This window comes from Polyodon spathula, chromosome 31, assembly GCF_017654505.1.
Source record: "Polyodon spathula isolate WHYD16114869_AA chromosome 31, ASM1765450v1, whole genome shotgun sequence".
NCBI lineage: Eukaryota > Metazoa > Chordata > Actinopteri > Acipenseriformes > Polyodontidae > Polyodon > Polyodon spathula.
This window is the reverse complement of record NC_054564.1, coordinates 7,764,841-7,785,961: the sequence shown is the minus strand read 5'-3', so window position 1 is coordinate 7,785,961 and position 21,121 is coordinate 7,764,841. Positions and strand designations below refer to the sequence as shown.

General features: G+C 44.8%; 2 protein-coding genes across 2 annotated transcripts; one reads left to right on the top strand and one right to left on the bottom strand.

Moving 5' to 3' along the window:
* Window positions 1-208: 208 nt before the first annotated feature.
* On the bottom strand, window positions 209-11,663 carry LOC121302967 (neuropeptide FF receptor 2-like). The gene is made up of 4 exons (XM_041233329.1): window positions 11,546-11,663; window positions 4,168-4,487; window positions 3,887-3,986; window positions 209-2,781 (listed from the first exon to the last, which is right to left on the bottom strand). Exons 2-4 carry the CDS (start codon window positions 4,469-4,471, stop codon window positions 1,923-1,925), a joined length of 1,263 nt encoding a protein of 420 aa, XP_041089263.1. The 5' UTR covers window positions 4,472-4,487; window positions 11,546-11,663; the 3' UTR covers window positions 209-1,922.
* An 893-nt stretch (window positions 11,664-12,556) lies between these two features.
* Window positions 12,557-18,625, top strand: LOC121302969 (actin, alpha skeletal muscle 2). The gene is made up of 9 exons (XM_041233337.1): window positions 12,557-12,644; window positions 13,851-13,999; window positions 14,771-14,899; window positions 15,227-15,337; window positions 16,391-16,475; window positions 16,790-16,951; window positions 17,060-17,251; window positions 17,609-17,790; window positions 18,408-18,625. Exons 2-9 carry the CDS (start codon window positions 13,871-13,873, stop codon window positions 18,549-18,551), a joined length of 1,134 nt encoding a protein of 377 aa, XP_041089271.1. The 5' UTR covers window positions 12,557-12,644; window positions 13,851-13,870; the 3' UTR covers window positions 18,552-18,625.
* Window positions 18,626-21,121: the final 2,496 nt, after the last annotated feature.

Genomic DNA, 21,121 nt, shown 5'->3' with positions numbered 1-21,121 from the left:
TGTATGACCCTGAGCAAATCACTTCACCTCCTTGTGCTCCGTCCTGTGGATGAGGTGTTAAATCAGTGTCCTATTGGAAGTGATGCTGCATATAATGCACAGTTCACAGCCTGCCTCTGTAAAGAGCTTCGTGGTGGTGGTCCACTATGAAAGGCGCTAAATAAATATTTTATTTAAACAGTTGTGAGATGAGTAGCGCTAGATGTGATGTAGCATTAGTCAGCAGGTTTAAGTCAACTTTATGAAACAGAAATAGTTCCTTCTTCAGGGTGGTGCAAAACCTTCGGCCACACCTGAGGATTTAGAAGAATTCCCGCAGGAGGAATCCCACGTGGAGACCTGCGGTTTCCTTTTCACTCTCCGTGCTGGAATAGTTTTGGAATAGAGGTTCAACACCTGCAGTGGGGTTTCTCTCCTTGTTGGCATCGACACTGCTCTTTGTAAAATGTAAAATGAAGTTCCCTTATTGCTTTGTGCACGGATGCTGTATTCAGTAACTGGAAGAGGCTTTGTAAGGTGGTACATGAAGTCAATTTTTTTTTAATAGGCATAAACAAATAGAGTAGCGAGCGTACAATGAAGTAAAAGCGTCAACAATCCAAAACATGTTACACACAACAAGGGCTCAGACCACTAAACAATGAAAAGCTTTCAAGACCGAATCCACAATGCCCATTTGAAACAAGAACATATACATTTATTCCAAAAAAAGTTGGACCTAAATAACTGCATTTGGTATGAGTTTTAATAGCCTAAAACGCCTGCATATTCTGATACCATGTGATATAATTATGCTCTACTGTTATAAGCATGGCATACTGCTCTATTGTTGGCATCTGCAAAACATGTGCCATTGCTGAGCTAGAAATTGCAGCAAAAACATTTAAAAGGGTCTAAAATGTACAGTGAGGTTTCTGACCTCCATCCTGGGTGAGTCTAATTGCTTGTGCTCTGCGCTTATCAAGGCCAATAATAGAGAGGTAGAAAGTGTGACTGAACAATGCTGTAGGGTTTAAAACAACATGTTTCTTTCCCAGGTTTCCTCCTTTGTTGTACAGCTTCGGGCAGAAGTTTGCATCCCCCTATAGAACGAACTCATTTTGCCTTCATGAAGTCGAATGAAACCAACTGAATAATGTTACCTTGTTAACATGTTGAATCGCACACCGCTTTGGAGTTTTCCCTTGAATTAAACACAAATTGAAAACAGAGGACGTTTCAAAATCTAATATGAAATGCTGCCGTACTGCTATTCCTGCAGTAGACTTTTGCGACATCATTTTGTAGTTTCTTTGATTGCACGATGTATAATCTAAATTATGTTCATGTAGTTTAATTGTGTCTCAATCCTGAAATTCTAGGCGATGCAAAACGTGTGGCCACAGCTGTGTGCTGTATGCATTTCATCAATATCTTTTTCAACATTATTGCAACTGTGTTGATATTTGTGTTAATATATCCCTGGTCATAAATGAGGAAAGAAGTTACACAGTTAAGAGACACAGGCTTAGCAGCATCACTTGTATTAAGGCTATTATCTTCATTATCGATGGAGCATCGTTTGTATCTATCTTTAAACATCAGGCAGCTTTATTATGATTTTATTATGATGCTACCCCGACAACACCAATTACAATACAAACTGGGAGACAAGTGGTAAGCATGCCTGTATGGGGCTTGTGACATATATTCATCAACTGGATCCTGTCCCTGGGACCCTGTGAACACCCTGGAGGGAGCCGACAGGAATGACTGAGATCCTCACAGCATCCAGCAATGGCAAGCAAGCAACAGTTAAAGCACAACTAGACGATGACCAGTTCATAGTCAATCACTGTTTGTAGGAGTTTGCTCAAGGTACTGGTAAGGTCTCCACAATAATTTTACCTTACAAAGTGGCGGTCAAGACAGTGGTCTGCCTTTCATTTCTCCCAGGCTACGCTAACTCGATTGTCAGTAGTAATCTTGTCGATATCTTCCAAGAGAATGCCCCTCACCCTTGGCTGTGTTTGCTTTGGGGCTGGCTCCCCATTACCCTGCCGTGCCCGGCTCTGTTCCATCGACTCACCGCTTGAGACCTTGTTGCTCACGATGAAGACGGCGTTCCTGGATCTCTCAAAGTACACCACCGGCTGCTCGGTTTCCCGGGAGCAGTGGCAGGAGCTGAAAGCCACCTGAAAGCCCCTCTTGAAGTTCTCGTTGAAGTAGCCGTAGATTATGGGATTGACACTGCTGTTGAAGAACGCCAGCCAGTGAGCGAAGGGGAAAACGTAGCTGGCGAGGAAACTGAGGCGCTCCTCTCCCAGGTCCTCGTAGTCACTCAGCATCATCAGGGTCCACAGAGGCAACCAGGACACCATGAAGAGCACAGCCACAGTGACCAGCATCTTAATCACCTTCATCTTCTTCTTGGAGATGGAGCTCCTGTCCCCTTGCAGCTCTCCAGAGCTCCTGCGCTCCGGCCCATGGAAGCTGAAGAGCCTCGCCCCGATGATGCCGTACATCACGCTGATGAGACTCAGGGGCGCCAGGTAGATGTGGACGAAGAGGACGGTGGTGTACGCTTTGCGCATCTCTGGCTCAGGCCAGTTCTCGTAGCAGGTGTACAGCGAGTATGTCTCGTTCTTGTGGACCATGTCAGTGTCGTTCAGTTGAACCACTTTGAGCATGGCTGCCGCTGGGCACATGATAGCAACGGCCAGCACCCAGATCAGCAGGGTGATGCCGAGGGCTTTGGGGAGGCTCAGTTTCTGCCGAAAGGGATAGACGATGCATTGGAACCTGTAGGACAGGAGAAGCAGAATTTCAGAGTAACTCCTACCCTTCCCTACACAACTGATCTGGCAATGCAATGGTTCTGTGCTGTGGGTCAGAGGCTGCGCAAGGGCAGGTACAACGGTGCGGGCCACTGGAAGAACGGGACCACAGTGGTGTCACACTTTCACATATTAAGGGTATCACAATGTTAGGACTTGATTGGTGATCCTTACTCCTACCGGGGTACTATATCACCATGCTGCCCCTCTGGCCCTTAATACGTAAAACGTTTTAACACACAAGCAGAATGACGCTGTCACAATTGAACTCATGAGGGCATGTACAAGTCTCCTTCAGTACCGTAATCAAAGCCTCTCCAGCCATGAAATCCAATCAGATGGAAAAGGAGTCAAGTAGAGGTCTGATGCCTCCTTTCTGTAAAACACAGAACTGCAGTTCCAAAGCACTTCAAAATCACAACTTGACAGAGAAACCTTTTCAAGGGATGAGTCAGGTTTCAAGTGTGTCTCTGATTGCTGATTGCTGATTGTCTTGTCAGTTTAAGCTTTTGTCAGCGGCAATAATTGGTCTCATGGAAGGAGGAGGTGCAAATGCACATAAACGTGGTTTAAATCCACAGAACTGATTGCTATTATTATCAAAACCAATCTGTATTTAATAAATGATATTTGAAGTGCTAAACATTTTTTTAAGGATATTGACAGTAAACGCTTTTAAAATGACACGAACGCAAATATAACTTACAAAATAAATCGTATTTATTTATATTAAAACTTGTAAAATCCACACATGCAACTCAAATTAAACAAGAAGAAATGATTGAGGCTCGTGAGCGGCGCACCGGTAAAGGCGCGCCGGTAAAGGCGCCCCGGTAAAGGCGCGCCGCGTGGAGCGCAGGATGCCTGGAGGCCACTATTCCAATGTTGATCATAGACGGGAGCTCCCAGGGGGCGCACACAATCACGTCTTTTCTACATCTCTCCCTGTATGATAATAAGATGGATCCATATCACTGTGGTCCCAGCTCTTGTCCCAGTCGTTTGGCATTAATCATGATCACTGCGCATCATTGTATTGGAAGCAGCAGGTGATCTGACAGCCAGCTTACCTGTCCACCGCGATGGCCACCAAGGTGAAGACGGAAGCCGACACAGACACCCCCTGGATGAAGCCGCTCAAGGTGCAGACCGTCTGGCTGAAGGGCCAGCCTGAAAGAGAGAACAGCACAGGGTGATGAGAAAGCCACCGTCCTCGCTTTGCACTGCTCTCGCTGGAAACCGCTCACCGCAGAGCAATGGGAGCCCTCGGAGCCCCCGGAGCTGCACGGATCAGCAATGATTATCTGGCTGTTCAGCAATAAAGAGGAGGTGTGGGCACACCTCTGCCCACCTGTGACGAGGCTGTCCACCAGCGTGGTCGGCACGCAGAAGATTCCCACCAGCAGGTCGCTGAAGGCCAGGTTCAGGATGAAGAGGTTGGTGACGGAGCGCATCCTGTGGTTCTTCAGCACGATGTAGCACACCAGCCCATTGCCCCCCAAACACAGGACCGAGATGAACAGGTAGGCGAGGGCTAAGCCAGCTGCCGCTGCAAAGGAGTACCGGTAATAGGGCAGGTGGGTGATGTTCCTCATCTGCTCCTGGGTCTTGTTCGTCTCCCACTCCTCTGACAAATTCACTCCGGGAACGTGCATCCTGCCTGGGGTCCTACTGAAAAAAAACACCAAATAACACAAAAATAGAATCGGGCATGTATTTCACTGACTTGATCTCTGTGTTTAATGCATCACAATTCCAGTATAAAGTAACTGCTAACTGCTAATGTGAATAGCTTGTTTATACTGTATGACCCAGTTAGGCGCTCATAAGTTCTCTGAGCCAACCGACAGGGACCCAAAATATAATCGACAACCGAAAGAAAAAAATCAAGCGAATAACGTTGGTTTACAGTAGGGCGAAACGAAAGCGATTCCACAGCCCCTCGGTGCAATGGTGTGATTTAATACATTCATAATCAGTTTCAGAAGGAACAGACATTCCAGCTGCATACGCGTGTTGAAAATTGATTGATACTCCGCACCTCTGTAAACAAGGGCAGCAGAAGGAACGCTTTGTAGGCACATGGGTATTCCTGCACTATCCCGGGACTCTCTGTATTTAGAATGTGTTATGCATAGCGCTCTGCAGTATCTCTCAGTGGTTTGAATACCACAAGAAAGGTGTCGTTCTTCTTTCTTTTGGGAAAAAAGCTGTAAAAAAAAAGCGAGTTCCAAGGTTCTGAAGTCCTGTTCGATTTTAGCGGGTATCTACCCTTGAGAGGGTATTTATTCGGAACCCGATTGGCTCAGACGGTCAGCGAGGTTTATAACACCCTTGTATTCTTGTTTGTTTTGTCAGTGTTTTAAGTACAGCATACAGAATGGCATCTTTTTACGTTGCAACTCGTATCGTCCTTATTTGCGCTGGTGAGATTCTTTGAACGGGTCTGTTCCGCCGATCTGTGTTCCTGTTGCACTATGCTATGCGGTTTTTAAAATCTAAATCCTGGCTATATATTAACAGAGAATTTTTAGAATAGTGTATTCTGTAATCAAATACCCTCCAGCAACACTATACAAATCATTTAACATGACCCTGTCTCAAATATGTCTCTAAGCAGGAGCTCGCTTGTATTCAATACTATTCACCCACAAGGAACACGAAGCAGCAATGCACCTGTATAGATTAGCAATGCACAGGCAATAGTCTATCTGAATTCATACAGACAGTGTCGTTTTATATTCCAACAGGCGTTTGAAAGACAAGTTTCTGTCTCGGAGCGTGCAGAGATCGAAAAACTCGGCTTACCAGGGCGCAGTATAGGGCTGGGTCTCTACCGCTTCTGATAACGATAAAGGCTTCCGAATTGAAGGTGATATTAAATGCAATCCACTGTGTTGGACTCGTCGAAACATCCAGAGAACGCTGTGGAAACCAGTCCATTAACGACGCGCATCTCGGCTCCAGCACACTAACTTTGCTGATTTCTGCTGTGTGAATAAAATCATTTGCCCTAACACTTTATTTATTTATTTATTTAACTCCAAGCACAGTCCCCGCTTGGCGTCCTTGCCCCAATGTTTTATGCGCTCCTCCTATCTCTAAACGGGTGTTGTTATTAGCTGTGTTTTAAAGATGAATGCTACAATCAGATGACCTCTTGAAGAATATTGGTAGTCTATGAATACTACTGCTAATAATAATAATAATAATAATAATAATAATAATAATAATAATAATAATAATAATAATAAAATATCAACTCATAAAACAAGACATTTGATCTATCTCTGTTCTGTAAAATAGACTCAGATTTACAAAGTAATAATAATAATAATAATAATAATAATAATAATAATTAAATAATAATAATAATAATAATAATAATAATAATAATCTTTTTACCCTAAGCCTTTCATTTAATTCTAACCTTAGAGTCACTATCAGATTGCAAATTCGCTTCTCAGTTATTCTCCGTGCAACAGCAATGATATTGGCAAAAGTGAATAAAATACTCAGCCAAACTAAGAACCACGTTGAATTGAAAAGAAAGAAAGAAAGAAAGAAAGAAAGAAAAAGAAAAGAAAGAAAGAAAGAAAGAAAAATATATATATTTTTTTTTTCGATCCAGAGGCACTTCTGTGTAAAAGCCAGCAGGGGGCACTCTATCACCCATGCCTCACACTGAAGTCTCTGCTTCGTTTGTTCAAACCTGTTCCAGCCTGCCTGTTTTAAAAGCTAGTTGGAGTCGATCCCCTCCCCTCGCTGTCCCGCCCAGACCTGCACAGCTCTCAGCCAGAGCCGGAGTTGCAGATCCTCACCCGAGTCTATTCCTAACCCCGGTATTCTGGCGAAGGGGGGCTAACCCTCACCCAGTAGGAACCCAGTATCCCCTTCTCGAATTGGTACATAGTTTGGTATTGGGGTAGTACTGACTGTGTATAGTTTTGCATTTGACGTTTAGTTCAGAATTGTTTCGAATGAATCCAGCCTTGCCTGAATCACGTGTTAAGTGTTTGGTCCGGTTTTCTCCAGCGCTACAGAGAGCGAATCTGTTTTCATCGGCTTCTTGTGGTTATAGTGGGATTTGCGCGCATGCGCTAAGCGTTTGTTGGACACGTTTCTGTCCGGGACGGTAACTCGAGGACTGCTAATGCCTTCAAAGATGAAACTGACCTTTCCCAGCGTGGAGTCAAAATGCCGGTACAGGTTGAGAAGCCACAACCAAGGCAAAGATCTCAAAAAGGTTCCACAGAGCTGGGGATGAGAACTGGCCAGCGTGGCAGTGATCCTGTGACATCGGTGTTGGACTCAAGGGCGCCCTCTAGTCCTCTTACACTTGGGTGTACTTTGTTCCTCAGCCTTTTTAGAAAGAGGATCATTCCCTTGCTATCCGGGAATGTTTTCGGTACAGGAATGTTTCCTGGCACCTTCAAACCTTCAAACCTGCATCCAGCTGCCAGCCAGCTCCTGTTGTCTTTACTGTACACACTGGAGCATCACAGAGCCCTCTCCACGCAATGAAATAACCTTTAGCGGGTAACTGTGCTGCCAGGTAGCATAGCAAAGCATAGTAAAGCACAGCACAGGGTAGCAGAGGCAAGCATTCTTAACAACACAGGGGAGGGGGTTAAAGCACGAGTTAAAGTTTAAACATGTCTCAAGCGTGCTGCAGCTGTCAGTGCTTGAGAGGGGACCAGGACAGAACTGAAAAGCTTCAGGGACCTTTAGGTGTTGCTCAGCGGCCCCAGTTAGAGCATACTGTACCAGCACAGGCACATTCAGAGGGTCTTCAATTACAGTCCATGAAAACCGACTAATGCTGTTAACTCAAGCCTCAAAACGCAGAAGTGTGCTTTCCAGCAGAATTTGGAGTCTAAAAGCAGGCGCTTCTGCGACAGCGTATGGCACACAGACCCCTGGAGGATTCTGTCCCATTCTAGCGTGGTGCACTTCGAAATGCACGCAGGGATAAATATACAGGAGTGACGGGGGGAGGAGAAGAATGCGAGTGGAGACGCTTCACACAGCTGAGCCCTCCAGCTGAATGCCCCCCCGCCCACTGCCTGCTAGGATAGTCCAGGAGGGCTCTGATTGGCTCAGCCAGCTGGCTCCTTATAAGGTGACACAGACAGACAGGTGTCCTGGAGGGGGTGCGATAGACAGACATTCAATACCCAGAGCTCTTTATAAGTCATCGCTACTAAGAAAGTTGAGGCTAAACTTATAAGTCTCCTTTCTAAAAGTAATGTCTGCTTACCACCCCCATTAAAAAAGCACGACCTCTTATGGTAATTAAATAGGTATGATATTGAATTGAAATGACATGTGTTTTAATATATTTTGGGCAAATATATTGTGATATCTTGCAAAATAGAACAATATATTTTAAAATACAGAAGTTATTGGTCGATTTAAGATATAAATATATTATACAGTATATTTCAACATATCTTTTTATATAGTCTTGTAAAGTATTCAGATATATATATATATATATATATATATATATATATTATATACTATATATATAATATATATATATATATATTATAATATTTTGTAAATATATTAATTATTAATATAATTATTTTTCAGTGCAAATTCCTGTATTTAAATTCCAGCCATAGCTCAACATATTTCAATATATTCCAATGTATATAATTCCAATTTAAATTTAATAGATATAATTCCAATGCAATTTTAAAAGTAGCAAAGTTATTTTTTTCCCAATGCGTTACCACATTCCGTTACCTTTCTGAAAACAAAAGGAACCATCTCTGTTACAAGTTACTGAATGGTAAGACTATGAGATTAGGGAGGGATTTCATGCATGCTTTCATAAAAAAACAGAGTCAGGGTTATGCAGGCATTACAAAAGGAATCTGCAAGATCTAAAAAAAGAAAGATTGCAAGCTTGCATAGTCCTTGCTTTGGCCTTTCCCAGCATGACCCTAGTGGCAGCGATGGGCGTGCCTCTGTGTTCGAGTGTGTGTTCCGCAGCTGTCTCACCGTTCCCTGTACACACAACAGCACACCTGTGTTACCACTGTGTGTAAAACAATCAGGACTTTATTTATTTCAGCCCAGAGCAATGAAGAACTGGCTGTCTTTAAAATCTTAAAAGGATCATAGCCAATACTTTAAGCGCAGGTCAGAAACCAGGACCACACAGTTGGAAGTGGAGATTTTGGACAGAGGCTATGAGACACTTCTTCACACAGAGAGTGGTGAGGGGGTGGAATGAGTGAGCTAGTCGTATTGACACAGAATCCTGGGGGATCCTTTAAGACCCATCTTGAAGGTCTGGAGATCAATCAGGCATTAGGAACCGGATGAGCACGGATGGGCTTATATCATCTCGTAGTCACATAATGAAAGCGCTGTCTTGACGCTACACTAATGCTGGATGCTCTGTACAGCTGACCCCCGGTTGAGAGAAGCTTTATTTATGACAGTATGTGGACACAGTTGTTAACCATATTAAACATAATTATACTGGCTGAGAGCGACAGGTCTCGAATGTGACTGTAATCTGTATTCTCTACATTATAATTGATTTGATTTGTATTCTCTATATTATAACTGATTTGATTTGTATTCTCTATATTATATATTCTTTGTCTTTTTTTCGTCTTGGTTGCTTCAAGTACCTCATCTGGGAACAGTAGGTGGTGTAAATCTCCATTTCAAATATTCCAGTACAGGATTTATTGATTTATTTATTTTTGCCTAATCTTTGTGCCCTGTTTTTCACTGCAGTAATCCCAGTTTAGGAGCACTGAAGGTCAGTCCTCCGATCCCACGAGCAAGCCAGTCGCCTCTTTACACCAAAGAGCTCAATACTGGATGTATAAAACCCTGAATGAACATGCGTGTGTGTGTGTGTGTGTGTGTGTGTGTGAATAGCAGTTGATCAGTTATTGACAGGAAAGCCAGAGAAAGGGTGAGGCAGAACCAGATATCATGTTTCAATATGAAAAATACATAAGAATAATCAATATGAAAAATACATAAGAAATATCAATATGAAAACATCTAAGAATCATCAATAGGAAAATATGTTTCCTAAAACACGTGTTTCTTTCAAAACTACATGTTTGAGGCTTTACCGTAACCTTTTAAGTACTAAATAATTGAAAAATAATTTTAAAAGCTGTATGCTTGTAATTTCATACGTTGCATTTAGATTTGGCACGTGCGCCTGAAAAAATTAGGAGGAAATTATCATAACAATGAAGTTAAAAAGAACATTAAAGCAGCCGCTCGTTTTGCCAGCTGAAAATGATCCAAAAAGAAAAATTACAAAGTAGCCTGCCCTGACACTAGCACTTAATTAAGAGGCTTCCTGGTTGGAATGAATGTGTGATCATGGCAAACATGTGGAACTATTCCTAACGCCAATGCCAGCACAAGGGACAAATACAGCAGGATGAGGCCGACAGAATAAAACACAGTCATGCCTTGGTGGTGCCAAAAGACCACGTGTCAGACCACCTCCCCTCAATCTCTTTCTTAATTCAGAAAACAGTTCCCCCCTCCCCCTCTATCCCCGCTCCTCTCTTTGCTTACAGGAGCATTTTTTAAGTTCCCTTAGAAGGCCGTAGTTTACAAATGAGAGGAGGCCACTTGGCCATTCAGTGCTCGTCCAGTTCCTAGTAGCTGGTTAATCTCAGAACAAAGTCAGTTCCTAAAGGATCCCAGTGATTCAGCATCAACAACATGACTAGGTAACCCATTCCATCCCCTCACCACTCTCTGCGTGAAGAAGAGTGTCCTTCAGCAACATGACTAGGTAACCCATTCCATCCTCTCACCACTCTCTGTGTGAAGAAGAGTCTCCTTCAACATGACTAGGTAACCCATTCCACCCCCTCACCACTGTCTCTGTGTGAAGAAGAGTCTCCTTCAGCAACATGACTAGGTAACCCATTCCATCCCCTCACCACTGTCTCTGTGTGAAGAAGAGTGTCCTTCAACAACATGACTAGGTAACCCATTCCATCCCCTCAACACTGTCTGTGTGAAGAAGTCTCCTTCAGCAACATGACTAGGTAACCCATTCCATCCCCTCACCACTCTCTGTGTGAAGAAGAGTCTCCTTCAGCAACATGACTAGGTAACCCATTCCATCCCCTCACCACTCTCTGTGTGAAGAAGAGTCTCCTTCAGCAACATGACTAGGTAACCCATTCCATCCCCTCACCACTCTCTGTGTGAAGAAGAGTCTCCTTCAGCAACATGACTAGGTAACCCATTCCATCCCCTCACCACTCTCTGTGTGAAGAAGAGTCTCCTTCAGCAACATGACTAGGTAACCCATTCCATCCCCTCACCACTGTCTCTGTGTGAAGAAGAGTCTCCTTCAGCAACATGACTAGGTAACCCATTCCACCCCCTCCCCACTCTCTGTGTGAAGAAGAGTCTCCTTCAGCAACATGACTAGGTAACCCATTCCATCCCCTCACCACTGTCTCTGTGTGAAGAACAGTCTCCTTCAGCAACATGACTAGGTAACCCATTCCATCCCCTCACCACTCTCTGTGTGAAGAAGAGTCTCCTTCAGCAACATGACTAGGTAACCCATTCCATCCCCTCACCACTCTCTGTGTGAAGAAGAGTCTCCTTCAGCAACATGACAAGGTAACCCATTCCACCCCCTCACCACTGTCTCTGTGTGAAGAAGAGTCTCCTTCAACATGACTAGGTAACCCATTCCATCCCCTCACCACTGTCTGCGTGAAGAAGAGTATCCATCCCTCTGTCCTACAGTAAGTCTCTACTTGAGTTCCAACTGTGTTCTCTGGTCCATGGAATCTGATATTTTGTCTCTCCCTCTCCCTCTCTCTTTGGTATGTCTGTGCACTGGCCTCAGGCCCAAACAGCCCATTGCTGAAATGCCTGATGGGAAACTGGACTCCCAAGTCACGTCACGTCACAGATTGTGTGTGTGTGAGAGTGTGTGTTATATATTTTACACAGACAGCAAACTATTCTTTTGCAGTCAGCATATCACCAGGATAAGTCATTTCTCCATGTTGCAATATTCATTCCCATGCTTTATTTTCCTGTATGTTTAAAAGTCTTGGCTACCTCTAATCACTGTGTCCTGCAAAGCAAAGCCTGCAAGAGAGATGCATTCTCAGTTAGAGGCAGGAAGCCCCCAAATACTTGTACAGGCATTAAAAGTCATTAAATCAACCTCACAACAAACAACAAGCTCTTATAACACTGTGTTGTGGTTTAAAAGCTGAGACAGTCTTAACACTGACACTCTGAGTGTAAGATCTACACCCTCTGCAAAGTCAGACACAGACAAATGCCCTTATTTGTACAGAATGTGGGTAAATAAAAGCAGTGCACGTGTTCTTAAAACCCTGATCTTAATACATTAAAAAAATCTCAAAGTCCCACCGTCGACAATACTCCTATTTCTAAGGTCTAACACTCACCCCCACCCCCTCGGACCCAAAAAGGGTTTGTTTTAAACACCCCCCCCTTCCCCTATCCAAAGTTTAACTTATAAGGCACGCCGGTCTCTGGCTTCTTTTATTTTGCTATGTTTTAAACTCTCCCCCTCTCCTTTTCGTAGCTGCTTCACAAGGGCAGAGGCAGGCAGCCTGGTACCTTATAAGGACTTGGGACTCGGGAGCACGCACAGCTGCACTCGTCGCTCTTTTTAGGGGCTTGTGTGGTGTGTGGGAGCCCGCCTCCCTGCCTCCCTGCCTCCCTGCTCCAGGGGGTATTTAAAGACCCCTGCCCTCTGTGTTGTGCCCCAGTTGAAGCATCTCTCTCTCTCTCTCTCTCTCTCTCGTGCGATACTACTCGGTGAGTGACTTGTCTCTCTGGCTGTGGAGTAAGATTGCCTGACTTGCCTGCCTGTCTGGACTGCCTACTTGTGCTTTGAGTTTGGGCTGGATGAACCATGCTTAGGGTTAGAGAGGGCTGGAGGTCTTTGTGATAGAGAGGAGGGGGGGGGGGGGGGGAGCTGGGGTAATGCCTGTTTTATTGGAAGAGAAACTTTTTTTTTTTTTAAAGTTTAAATATATATTGTGAAATACTGGGTTCTGTTCAACTTTAACTCTGAGTTATTTAAGGCTAGTTCAGTTCTTCTTTTCTTAATGAAACCGATAACAGTTCAGAACAGCTGCTGCCCTCAGCGGGCTGTGAACCAGAGAGCTTTGGGAATCGGGTCCATGTTTTTCATGTTCATCTTGATCATCTGCTTCTGAAACATAGTTCTCTTCAGGTTTGTGAGTGGCAGCACTTTGGTTTCCTCTAATTAAAATCTGAAGAAAAATGATTACTTCTGGAGCGATACAGAGCGGCGTTTGATGTGATTCTATAGGGATCATCACTGTTGGTGGAATGTATGGCTTTTGATAGAACGATGGTTATCTTTACAGCTTCAATTGCAGTAGTGGCCTCACCAGTGCAGCTACAATGTTACAGCATGAGGCTGTCATCAATAGACTGGCCACCTAACAGGGACCTGCTACCATTTTGACATAGCAAGGGGATCACAGTGGTTTGAGCACACAGTCCACACAGCTGGTGATCCATTGCAGTGCCATGGTACCAGTACCAGCCAGGCAGCGGGCTCCTGTATCAGGACCACTGCACTGTGCAGCATCTCATCTCCATTGTGTTGCCATGGCTGGGAATGCTGCGGCCTGCTGATGGTTCTGCTAGCTAGGGCTTCTTCAGGGTAATTCATTAGCATCGCAATGGGATTTTACAAAGTTTGCTGATGGAATATCTGCACATGGTTTCTGTTGGATTTGGTCTCCCGTCCCCCCTTTTAGTGCTGAGAGAGCCGGACGGCGAGAATTACTGTATCTTGCTGCCTTGTTTGAAATTGAGCTGGAAGAGACAGAGCGGAGAAAGCCAGCGCTGTATTTAGAAAGCTCACAGCTGGGGCAGTCAGCCAGAACAGCTGAAAGAAAGCAGTTTGCGGGGGTGGGTGGGAGGTGTCTCGTTTCTGCTGGCACGCAAGGAGTAAACTCTTCCCTCTGCCTCTCCCCCCTCCTCCAGACCACACCCCCTGACCAATCATGTGCGACGAAGACGAGACTACCGCCCTTGTGTGTGACAACGGCTCCGGATTGGTCAAGGCTGGATTCGCTGGGGATGACGCTCCCCGTGCTGTCTTCCCATCCATTGTGGGCCGACCCAGACACCAGGTACTGTAGAAACTCTATACAGCATTGCTATAGAACACCAGGTACTGGATAGACTCTATACAGCATTGCTATAGAACACCAGATACTGGATAGACTCTATACAGCATTGCTATAGAACACCAGGTACTGGATAGACTCTATACAGCATTGCTATAGAACACCAGGTACTGGATAGACTCTATACAGCATTGCTATAGAACACCAGGTACTGGATAGACTCTATACAGCATTGCTATAGAACACCAGGTACTGGATAGACTCTATACAGCATTGCTATAGAACACCAGATACTGGACAGACTCTATACAGCATTGCTATAGAACACCAGGTACTGGATAGACTCTATACAGCATTGCTATAGAACACCAGATACTGGATAGACTCTATACAGCATTGCTATAGAACACCAGATACTGGATAGACTCTATACAGCATTGCTATAGAACACCAGGTACTGGATAGACTCTATACAGCATTGCTATAGAACACCAGGTACTGGATAGACTCTATACAGCATTGCTATAGAACACCAGGTACTGGATAGACTCTATACAGCATTGCTATAGAACACCAGATACTGGATAGACTCTATACAGCATTGCTATAGAACACCAGATACTGGATAGACTCTATACAGCATTGCTATAGAACACCAGGTACTGGATAGACTCTATACAGCATTGCTATAGAACACCAGGTACACTTTGTACAGTATTGCATTGCTGTGGGTCGTTGCTCCTGGATCCTGACCCTCTCTCCTCTCTCTCACAGGGTGTGATGGTGGGTATGGGTCAGAAGGACAGCTATGTAGGAGACGAGGCCCAGAGCAAGAGGGGTATCCTGACTCTGAAGTACCCCATTGAACACGGCATCATCACCAACTGGGACGACATGGAGAAGGTGGGCATCGCCACGCCTCTGCTGCACTCTCTCTCAATGCAGCACGACGCAATAGCATTGCACAAGAGGAAGAGGTCATTCTCAGTACTACTGCGCAGTAATACCAAATCCAAGATACTGCAGTGTTAGCAGAGCTAGAGTCTCGTCCTCTCCCTCCCTCCCCCTCTCTCTTACTCTCCAGCCCTCTGAGCCCTCACTCCAGTCCAGTAGCAGGGTCAGTATAGTGCGCTCACTCCCCCTGCTGGTTTAATAACAGGACCCCTGTGCTTTTTCACTCTGCGGGTCTGGAGTTCAGCTCGCTTTACTAATCCTCTCTCTCTCCCCTAGATCTGGCACCACACCTTCTACAATGAGCTGAGAGTCGCCCCTGAGGAGCACCCCACCCTGCTCACCGAGGCCCCCCTCAACCCCAAGGCCAACAGAGAGAAGATGACCCAGGTAAGGGACCACTCCGCCTCAGGGACCAGTGGAACAGATGGGTTTTAGAAAAAAAAAATCATAGTCATTATACTGGAATCAGGAGTTTATTAAGAGATGATATTTAGTTCACAGTCTACAGCTGTGGACAAAAGTTTTGCATCACCCCATAGAACTGATTTAGCTTTGTGAAGTCGAATGAAACTCGCAGAATAACGTTACGTTAACACACTGAATTACACACCGCTTTGTAGTTTTCCAGATACTTCACGAAAAACTGACAACCATTAAAAAATGTGACATTTTGAAATCGAACATGAAATATTGTACTGCTATTATAGCTTCCGGTAGACTTTTGTGACATCGTTTTGTAGTTTTATATAAATTATGACTTCATCCTAAAATTCTAGGCGATGCAAAACTTGGCCAGAGCTGGACAGTTTCCCAAAATGACAACTGACCTCCCAGCGTGGTGTAATGTTGTAATGATCACATTTGGGGTCCAGAATTCTTAACAAAATGCAATTCTGCAGTCAATGCCAGCATTACTGTCATGAACTCCTGTTCCATTCGGACAAACCAAAACGAATTCCAAACCCAAACAAGTGCCTTCGACAATAAAGAATCAAACTAAACAAAGCCACAAACCGAGACCTGGATCTCAAATCTCCACGCCAGTCCAAGCCCACCAATATAGATGTAAAATAATGCCACCGAGCTGAAAGCCCGCGTCTTCTTGCAGTGGTGCCGCAGCTTTAGAAGGTCCTTTCATGTCAGGTCATGCTTTACTTCAAATTGAATGGAAAATAAAAACAGCAGCCGCAAAGCTAGATTAGATCTCAGGCACTGCAGACCTTCCCAAACAAAAGAAACTGCCAGCTAATAATCACTTAATTGAGTAATTATTTCCAGTCAAATGTAATAGCTGCAGTTCATTTAGAGGTATGTTGACATGTCTATAATTGTTTCTGAGAGATCTAGAATTCATCTGAGAGATCTAGAATAGATTCTGACAGGACGGCGGTCTCTTCCACACTCTCCCAGCTCTCAAGCCTTTTTTTTCTCTGGTTTCAGATCATGTTTGAGACCTTCAACGTCCCCGCCATGTACGTGGCCATCCAGGCTGTGCTGTCCCTCTACGCCTCCGGCCGTACCACCGGTCAGTATCCCAGACCACTCTGATTGCCAGACTGACCACGCCCTGCACTGGGCACTGTCCACAACAGAGGGTTTAATTTAGTCTTTATGAGAAATATAACTGAATCGATATTAACAGCTACAGTTTTTTTAATAATAATAATAATAATAATAATAATAATAATCCCCTACCTCGCTGCAGATGTAAGGAGCGCTCTCTCAGAATTAGACTGGGACCTCCAAGCTCGGGGGATGGCGTTGGATTTGAAGCCACGGTGCCACCCGGCTGCAGTCCAGGCAGTAATGGTCTAACTTGGCTTGTGTGTGTGCCTGCAGGTATCGTGCTGGACTCTGGAGATGGTGTGACCCACAACGTGCCCATCTATGAGGGGTACGCCCTGCCCCACGCCATCATGCGCTTGGATCTGGCCGGCAGAGACCTGACTGACTACCTGATGAAGATCCTGACTGAGAGAGGCTACTCCTTCGTCACCACCGGTGGGTCAGCTCTCACACTCGCCTAAAAGGGCGGGTTTACTTGCTATCAGATGCCTTTTTTCTTGTTCGAGTCGGCTGAATTCATTGTGAACGCGTCTCCCCCCTCAGCCGAGCGTGAGATTGTGCGTGACATCAAGGAAAAGCTGTGCTACGTGGCTCTGGACTTCGAGAATGAGATGGCCACCGCCGCCTCCTCCTCCTCTCTGGAGAAGAGCTACGAGCTTCCCGACGGCCAGGTCATCACCATCGGAAACGAGCGTTTCCGCTGCCCCGAGACCCTCTTCCAGCCTTCCTTCATCGGTGAGCAGCTTCAGCCTTCACCCTTCAGCCCGCCCTCACAGCTCTAGGACACACCGCTTCCCTCCCTCCCAATCCCTCAGCTCTAACCACTAGATCACACCGCCTCCCTCCCAATCCCTCAGCTCTAACACCTAGATCACACCGCCTCCCTCCCTCCCAATCCCTCAGCTCTAACCACTTGATCACACCGCCTCCCTCCCTCCCAATCCCTCAGCTCTAACCACTAGATCACATCTCCTCCCTTCCTCCCTCTGTCCCTCAGGGCAGCCGCTACGCCGCCCCCCCCCCCCCCCCCCAAGTCCTTCAGCTCTATTCCTCTGTGAGTGAACCACCTCCCTCCCCTTCATTGTTGAACAGGTATGGAATCCGCTGGTATCCATGAGACCGCCTACAACTCCATTATGAAGTGCGACATTGACATCCGCAAGGACCTGTACGCCAACAACGTGCTGTCTGGTGGTACCACCATGTACCCTGGTATCGCTGACCGCATGCAGAAGGAGATCACTGCCCTGGCACCCAGCACCATGAAGATCAAGGTGAGAACCATTATTCACAATACACATGCAAAATACATGACCTCTTTATGTAATATATTCTGTGTTTTAAATATGTTTTCAAGAATATAAAATACCTTCCAGGAATGTGTTATAGTACAACACACTTGCAGCTGAATGAGAGATTACTTATACTAGCGAAGGACAGAAAGGTTATAGTGTTGATGCAAATAATCGAGTCTCCGATGCAGGCACCACAGGGGCAATAGAGGGGTTCTCTGCTAAGGGGATGAGGAAGAACAGCAGCCTCTGTGGAAACACCTTTACACTTTTGTGTTTCTGACATTACAAAAAAAAAATTACTGGGATCCCTTTACAATCCAAGTGTATTCCCTGAAAAAAAAAAATAGCCAGCTAGCAGAAACATTACTATACACATCTCCGGAGCAGAAACATTAGCAGACGACAGCATTACAAGTTAATCCAATGGACTTGCAACATATATTAGACAGCCCTGATACTGTCAGTCTAGAAGGCCAGGGCTGCGGACAGGCAGGCATGGGGTGCTCAGGTCAGGATAGTTCTCTCTATCTAATGAATTGCTGTCTCAACATCCTGAAAGCACAGCCCCCTAACACCTCTCTTTCTCCTCCCCGCAGATCATCGCTCCCCCCGAGAGGAAGTACTCAGTCTGGATCGGTGGCTCCATCCTGGCCTCTCTGTCCACCTTCCAGCAGATGTGGATCACCAAGCAGGAGTACGACGAGGCAGGCCCCTCCATCGTCCACAGGAAGTGCTTCTAAGCCCCCGCCCCTTCCATGCGCCACCGTTCATCTACCTGTCTATTCAGTTGCAATAAAAGTCCTGTGCTTGTAAACCCTGCCAGCCTGCTTCATTCACTACTTTACATTTGCATTGCGAAAAAAAAGCATTGTCACAGAGTGTCTCATAGTAAAGGACAAGGGTTTAAGATGGACCTTTTGTTCTATTGCCACAACCCCATTTTACACATGTAGATCACATCTGATATAGGCTGTCCTGTGCATTGTTGCTCATTTTTAAGGGTTGCCTTTCCCACTTTGCATCCAAGTTGAGCATAACAAGAGGCGATACATACTCTAAGATGTTCCTGTTTGAAGACTGCGTTCACGTAAATGCACAAAGAGCACGCAAGTTTACTGTTGCTAACAATAATAATTATAGATCCAATATTGCACACAGAGATAACACATATAGTATTCGTTTTGCATTGAGTTTAGTTTTACTGGTCAGTATCTGAGTTTTAATGCTAGTTGGGGTAGAAAAAATAAATTGGATGTTTCAGGAAAACTTGTTTTCACACAAGTGCTTCGGCTACCTGCTGATTCTGCAGTTTTTTTGAAAAGTAATGAAAATCACTATTTGTTAAATTTGGCCCTGAAAAGTAATCCAATTACAAGTTACAGTAATGTACTTTGTCAGCTTCGGTAATACTTTTGTCTGTTGCGTCAGCTGGACTGTATTACAGAACTGGAGCTGAGAAAAATCTTTCTGTACAGAACTACATAGGAAAAAGAGATTAATTGCACATTTACACAACATAAATGACCTAGCTTAGAGAATCAGGTGGTAGGGAACTACTCAACTTACAAACGAAACAGAGCAGAACTGCTTAGTTCAGCTTCCACCTTCATGGCTGTGGTGCCCTAAGCCCATGCTGGGTTTTGAACGGTAAATCTACTTTTCCTGGGGCTCTGTGATAAAGACAGCAGAACTTCACTGTGCGAGTGCTGGACTTGTAGCAGGTGTTTCCCAGCTGTCTACCCGGCCACTTCCTCCCAGTGCTCTCTCCAGGACACCTGCCTGCCTGGATCACGCTGCGAGTTGGAGTGCGGAGTGGCATGGCATGTCTACACTCGCATTCCTCTCCTCTCCCCATCAATCACAGGGAGAGGGAAAGGACAGGCACTTCCCCTGCGACGGACACTATGCACCCCTGATCTGCAGGCAATTTCAGGCATCTGGCTCTGGAAAGCTTAATTAGAAACCAATCTTCACACACAGGGATCCAGTTCCTTTAAATTTGTCCTCATTGCATCCAACAGCCCCCGCACCCCTCTGACTGAAGAAAAGTGCTACCTTATAGACAGGGGTGTTAGATTAAATTTCATTGTCTAGTGGCTGGGTTCACAGACCCCCTGTTAGCACTAATCTTCGGCCATCTAATGTTAGCTTCAGTAAGGAGAGTCAAGACTACAGCTTGTCAGTATACTTTGAAATAATGACTAAATCTTAGTGTCGAGAAGGAGACTATTACTAATGTGTACAGGACCTAGGCTCTGAATAAGTACATACCCTCACACTGTATAGTTACGACTGCACAAACACCAAAGCCAGCGTCTGAATTTGACATGCCTATTTCTGATAACATTTAAACACTTTTGAAATTCTTAGATGAACATCTAAACTCTAAAAACTGGGAGCCCGTGTTGAAATTAGCATGCACAGAAAACACACCTTTCTTTTTTAGGCCAGAGAAACACTACAACTCAGTACTTTTATCCCATTGAAAACACTGTTGATTCAAAATCCACTTTGATCAATCCAGTTTTCGGCTGAAATGGAAAACTGAAAGATGAACAACCCTGGCTGTTTACTCTCGCAGATCTCCAACAACAAACCTCCAAAAGTTTCAAATAAAACCAATTTTAAAAAGGAAATTTAAAAGAGGAAAAAAATACATACTTTGACACAGTGTGCTCAAGAGAACGTTTACAAAGTATATTCTCCCAAAGCAAGCACGCAAACATCGTGATTTTCGAAAAACAACGAATGCATTTTAAAGGCTCCACGACGGGCTGTTTTTCTTACCGCTTATCCCCAACTGCAGTGAGATACCAGGGATGCAGAACGGGGTTACTCTTGTGTTGATTTTTAATGAGATGTAGCGCGGGAAAGCAGAGAGGCACTGCCCTCTAGTGGATGTACAGTACTGCCATTGTTACACATTCCCTTAGAAGGGGTTTAAACAAAAATTAAAATAATAATAATAACAAAATCAAAAAATTCCATTCTAGCTAATGTAAAGGCATTCTTAACAAGCAGGCAGCTTCAGATATAATTTCTTTTTTCCCCCGCTTACTGTTTCATGCTGTTTCTATCATTCTGAATATAGTCTTTGCTGTTACAACACTGAAAGATCATTTTACTCTGAATCTGCCTTTACCAGACTGTGAACTGGCTTTCAGCTTGTCTGGAGAATCCTAACTGCCAGGACTGAACAGCCTTCTTCATCCAATTCAAACCCCATCACAGTGTGATCTTGCTGCTGTGTGTGTGTGTGTGTGTAATGTGCATACTTATACAGCTCTGGACAAAAGTTTTGCATCACCTA

Bases quoted from the DNA above. Each gene is read 5' to 3' on its own strand.
- LOC121302969 (XM_041233337.1), top strand. From the start codon at position 13,871: ATGTGCGACGAAGACGAGACTACCGCCCTTGTGTGTGACAACGGCTCC. The intron at 15,338-16,390 runs GTAAGGGACCAC...CTCTGGTTTCAG, and splicing joins ACAGAGAGAAGATGACCCAG to ATCATGTTTGAGACCTTCAA. The intron at 16,476-16,789 runs GTCAGTATCCCA...GTGTGCCTGCAG, and splicing joins CGCCTCCGGCCGTACCACCG to GTATCGTGCTGGACTCTGGA.
- LOC121302967 (XM_041233329.1), bottom strand. From the start codon at position 4,471: ATGCACGTTCCCGGAGTGAATTTGTCAGAGGAGTGGGAGACGAACAAG. The intron at 3,987-4,167 runs GTGGGCAGAGGT...TCTCTCTTTCAG, and splicing joins GGTGGACAGCCTCGTCACAG to GCTGGCCCTTCAGCCAGACG. The intron at 2,782-3,886 runs GTAAGCTGGCTG...CCTGTCCTACAG, and splicing joins GTGGCCATCGCGGTGGACAG to GTTCCAATGCATCGTCTATC.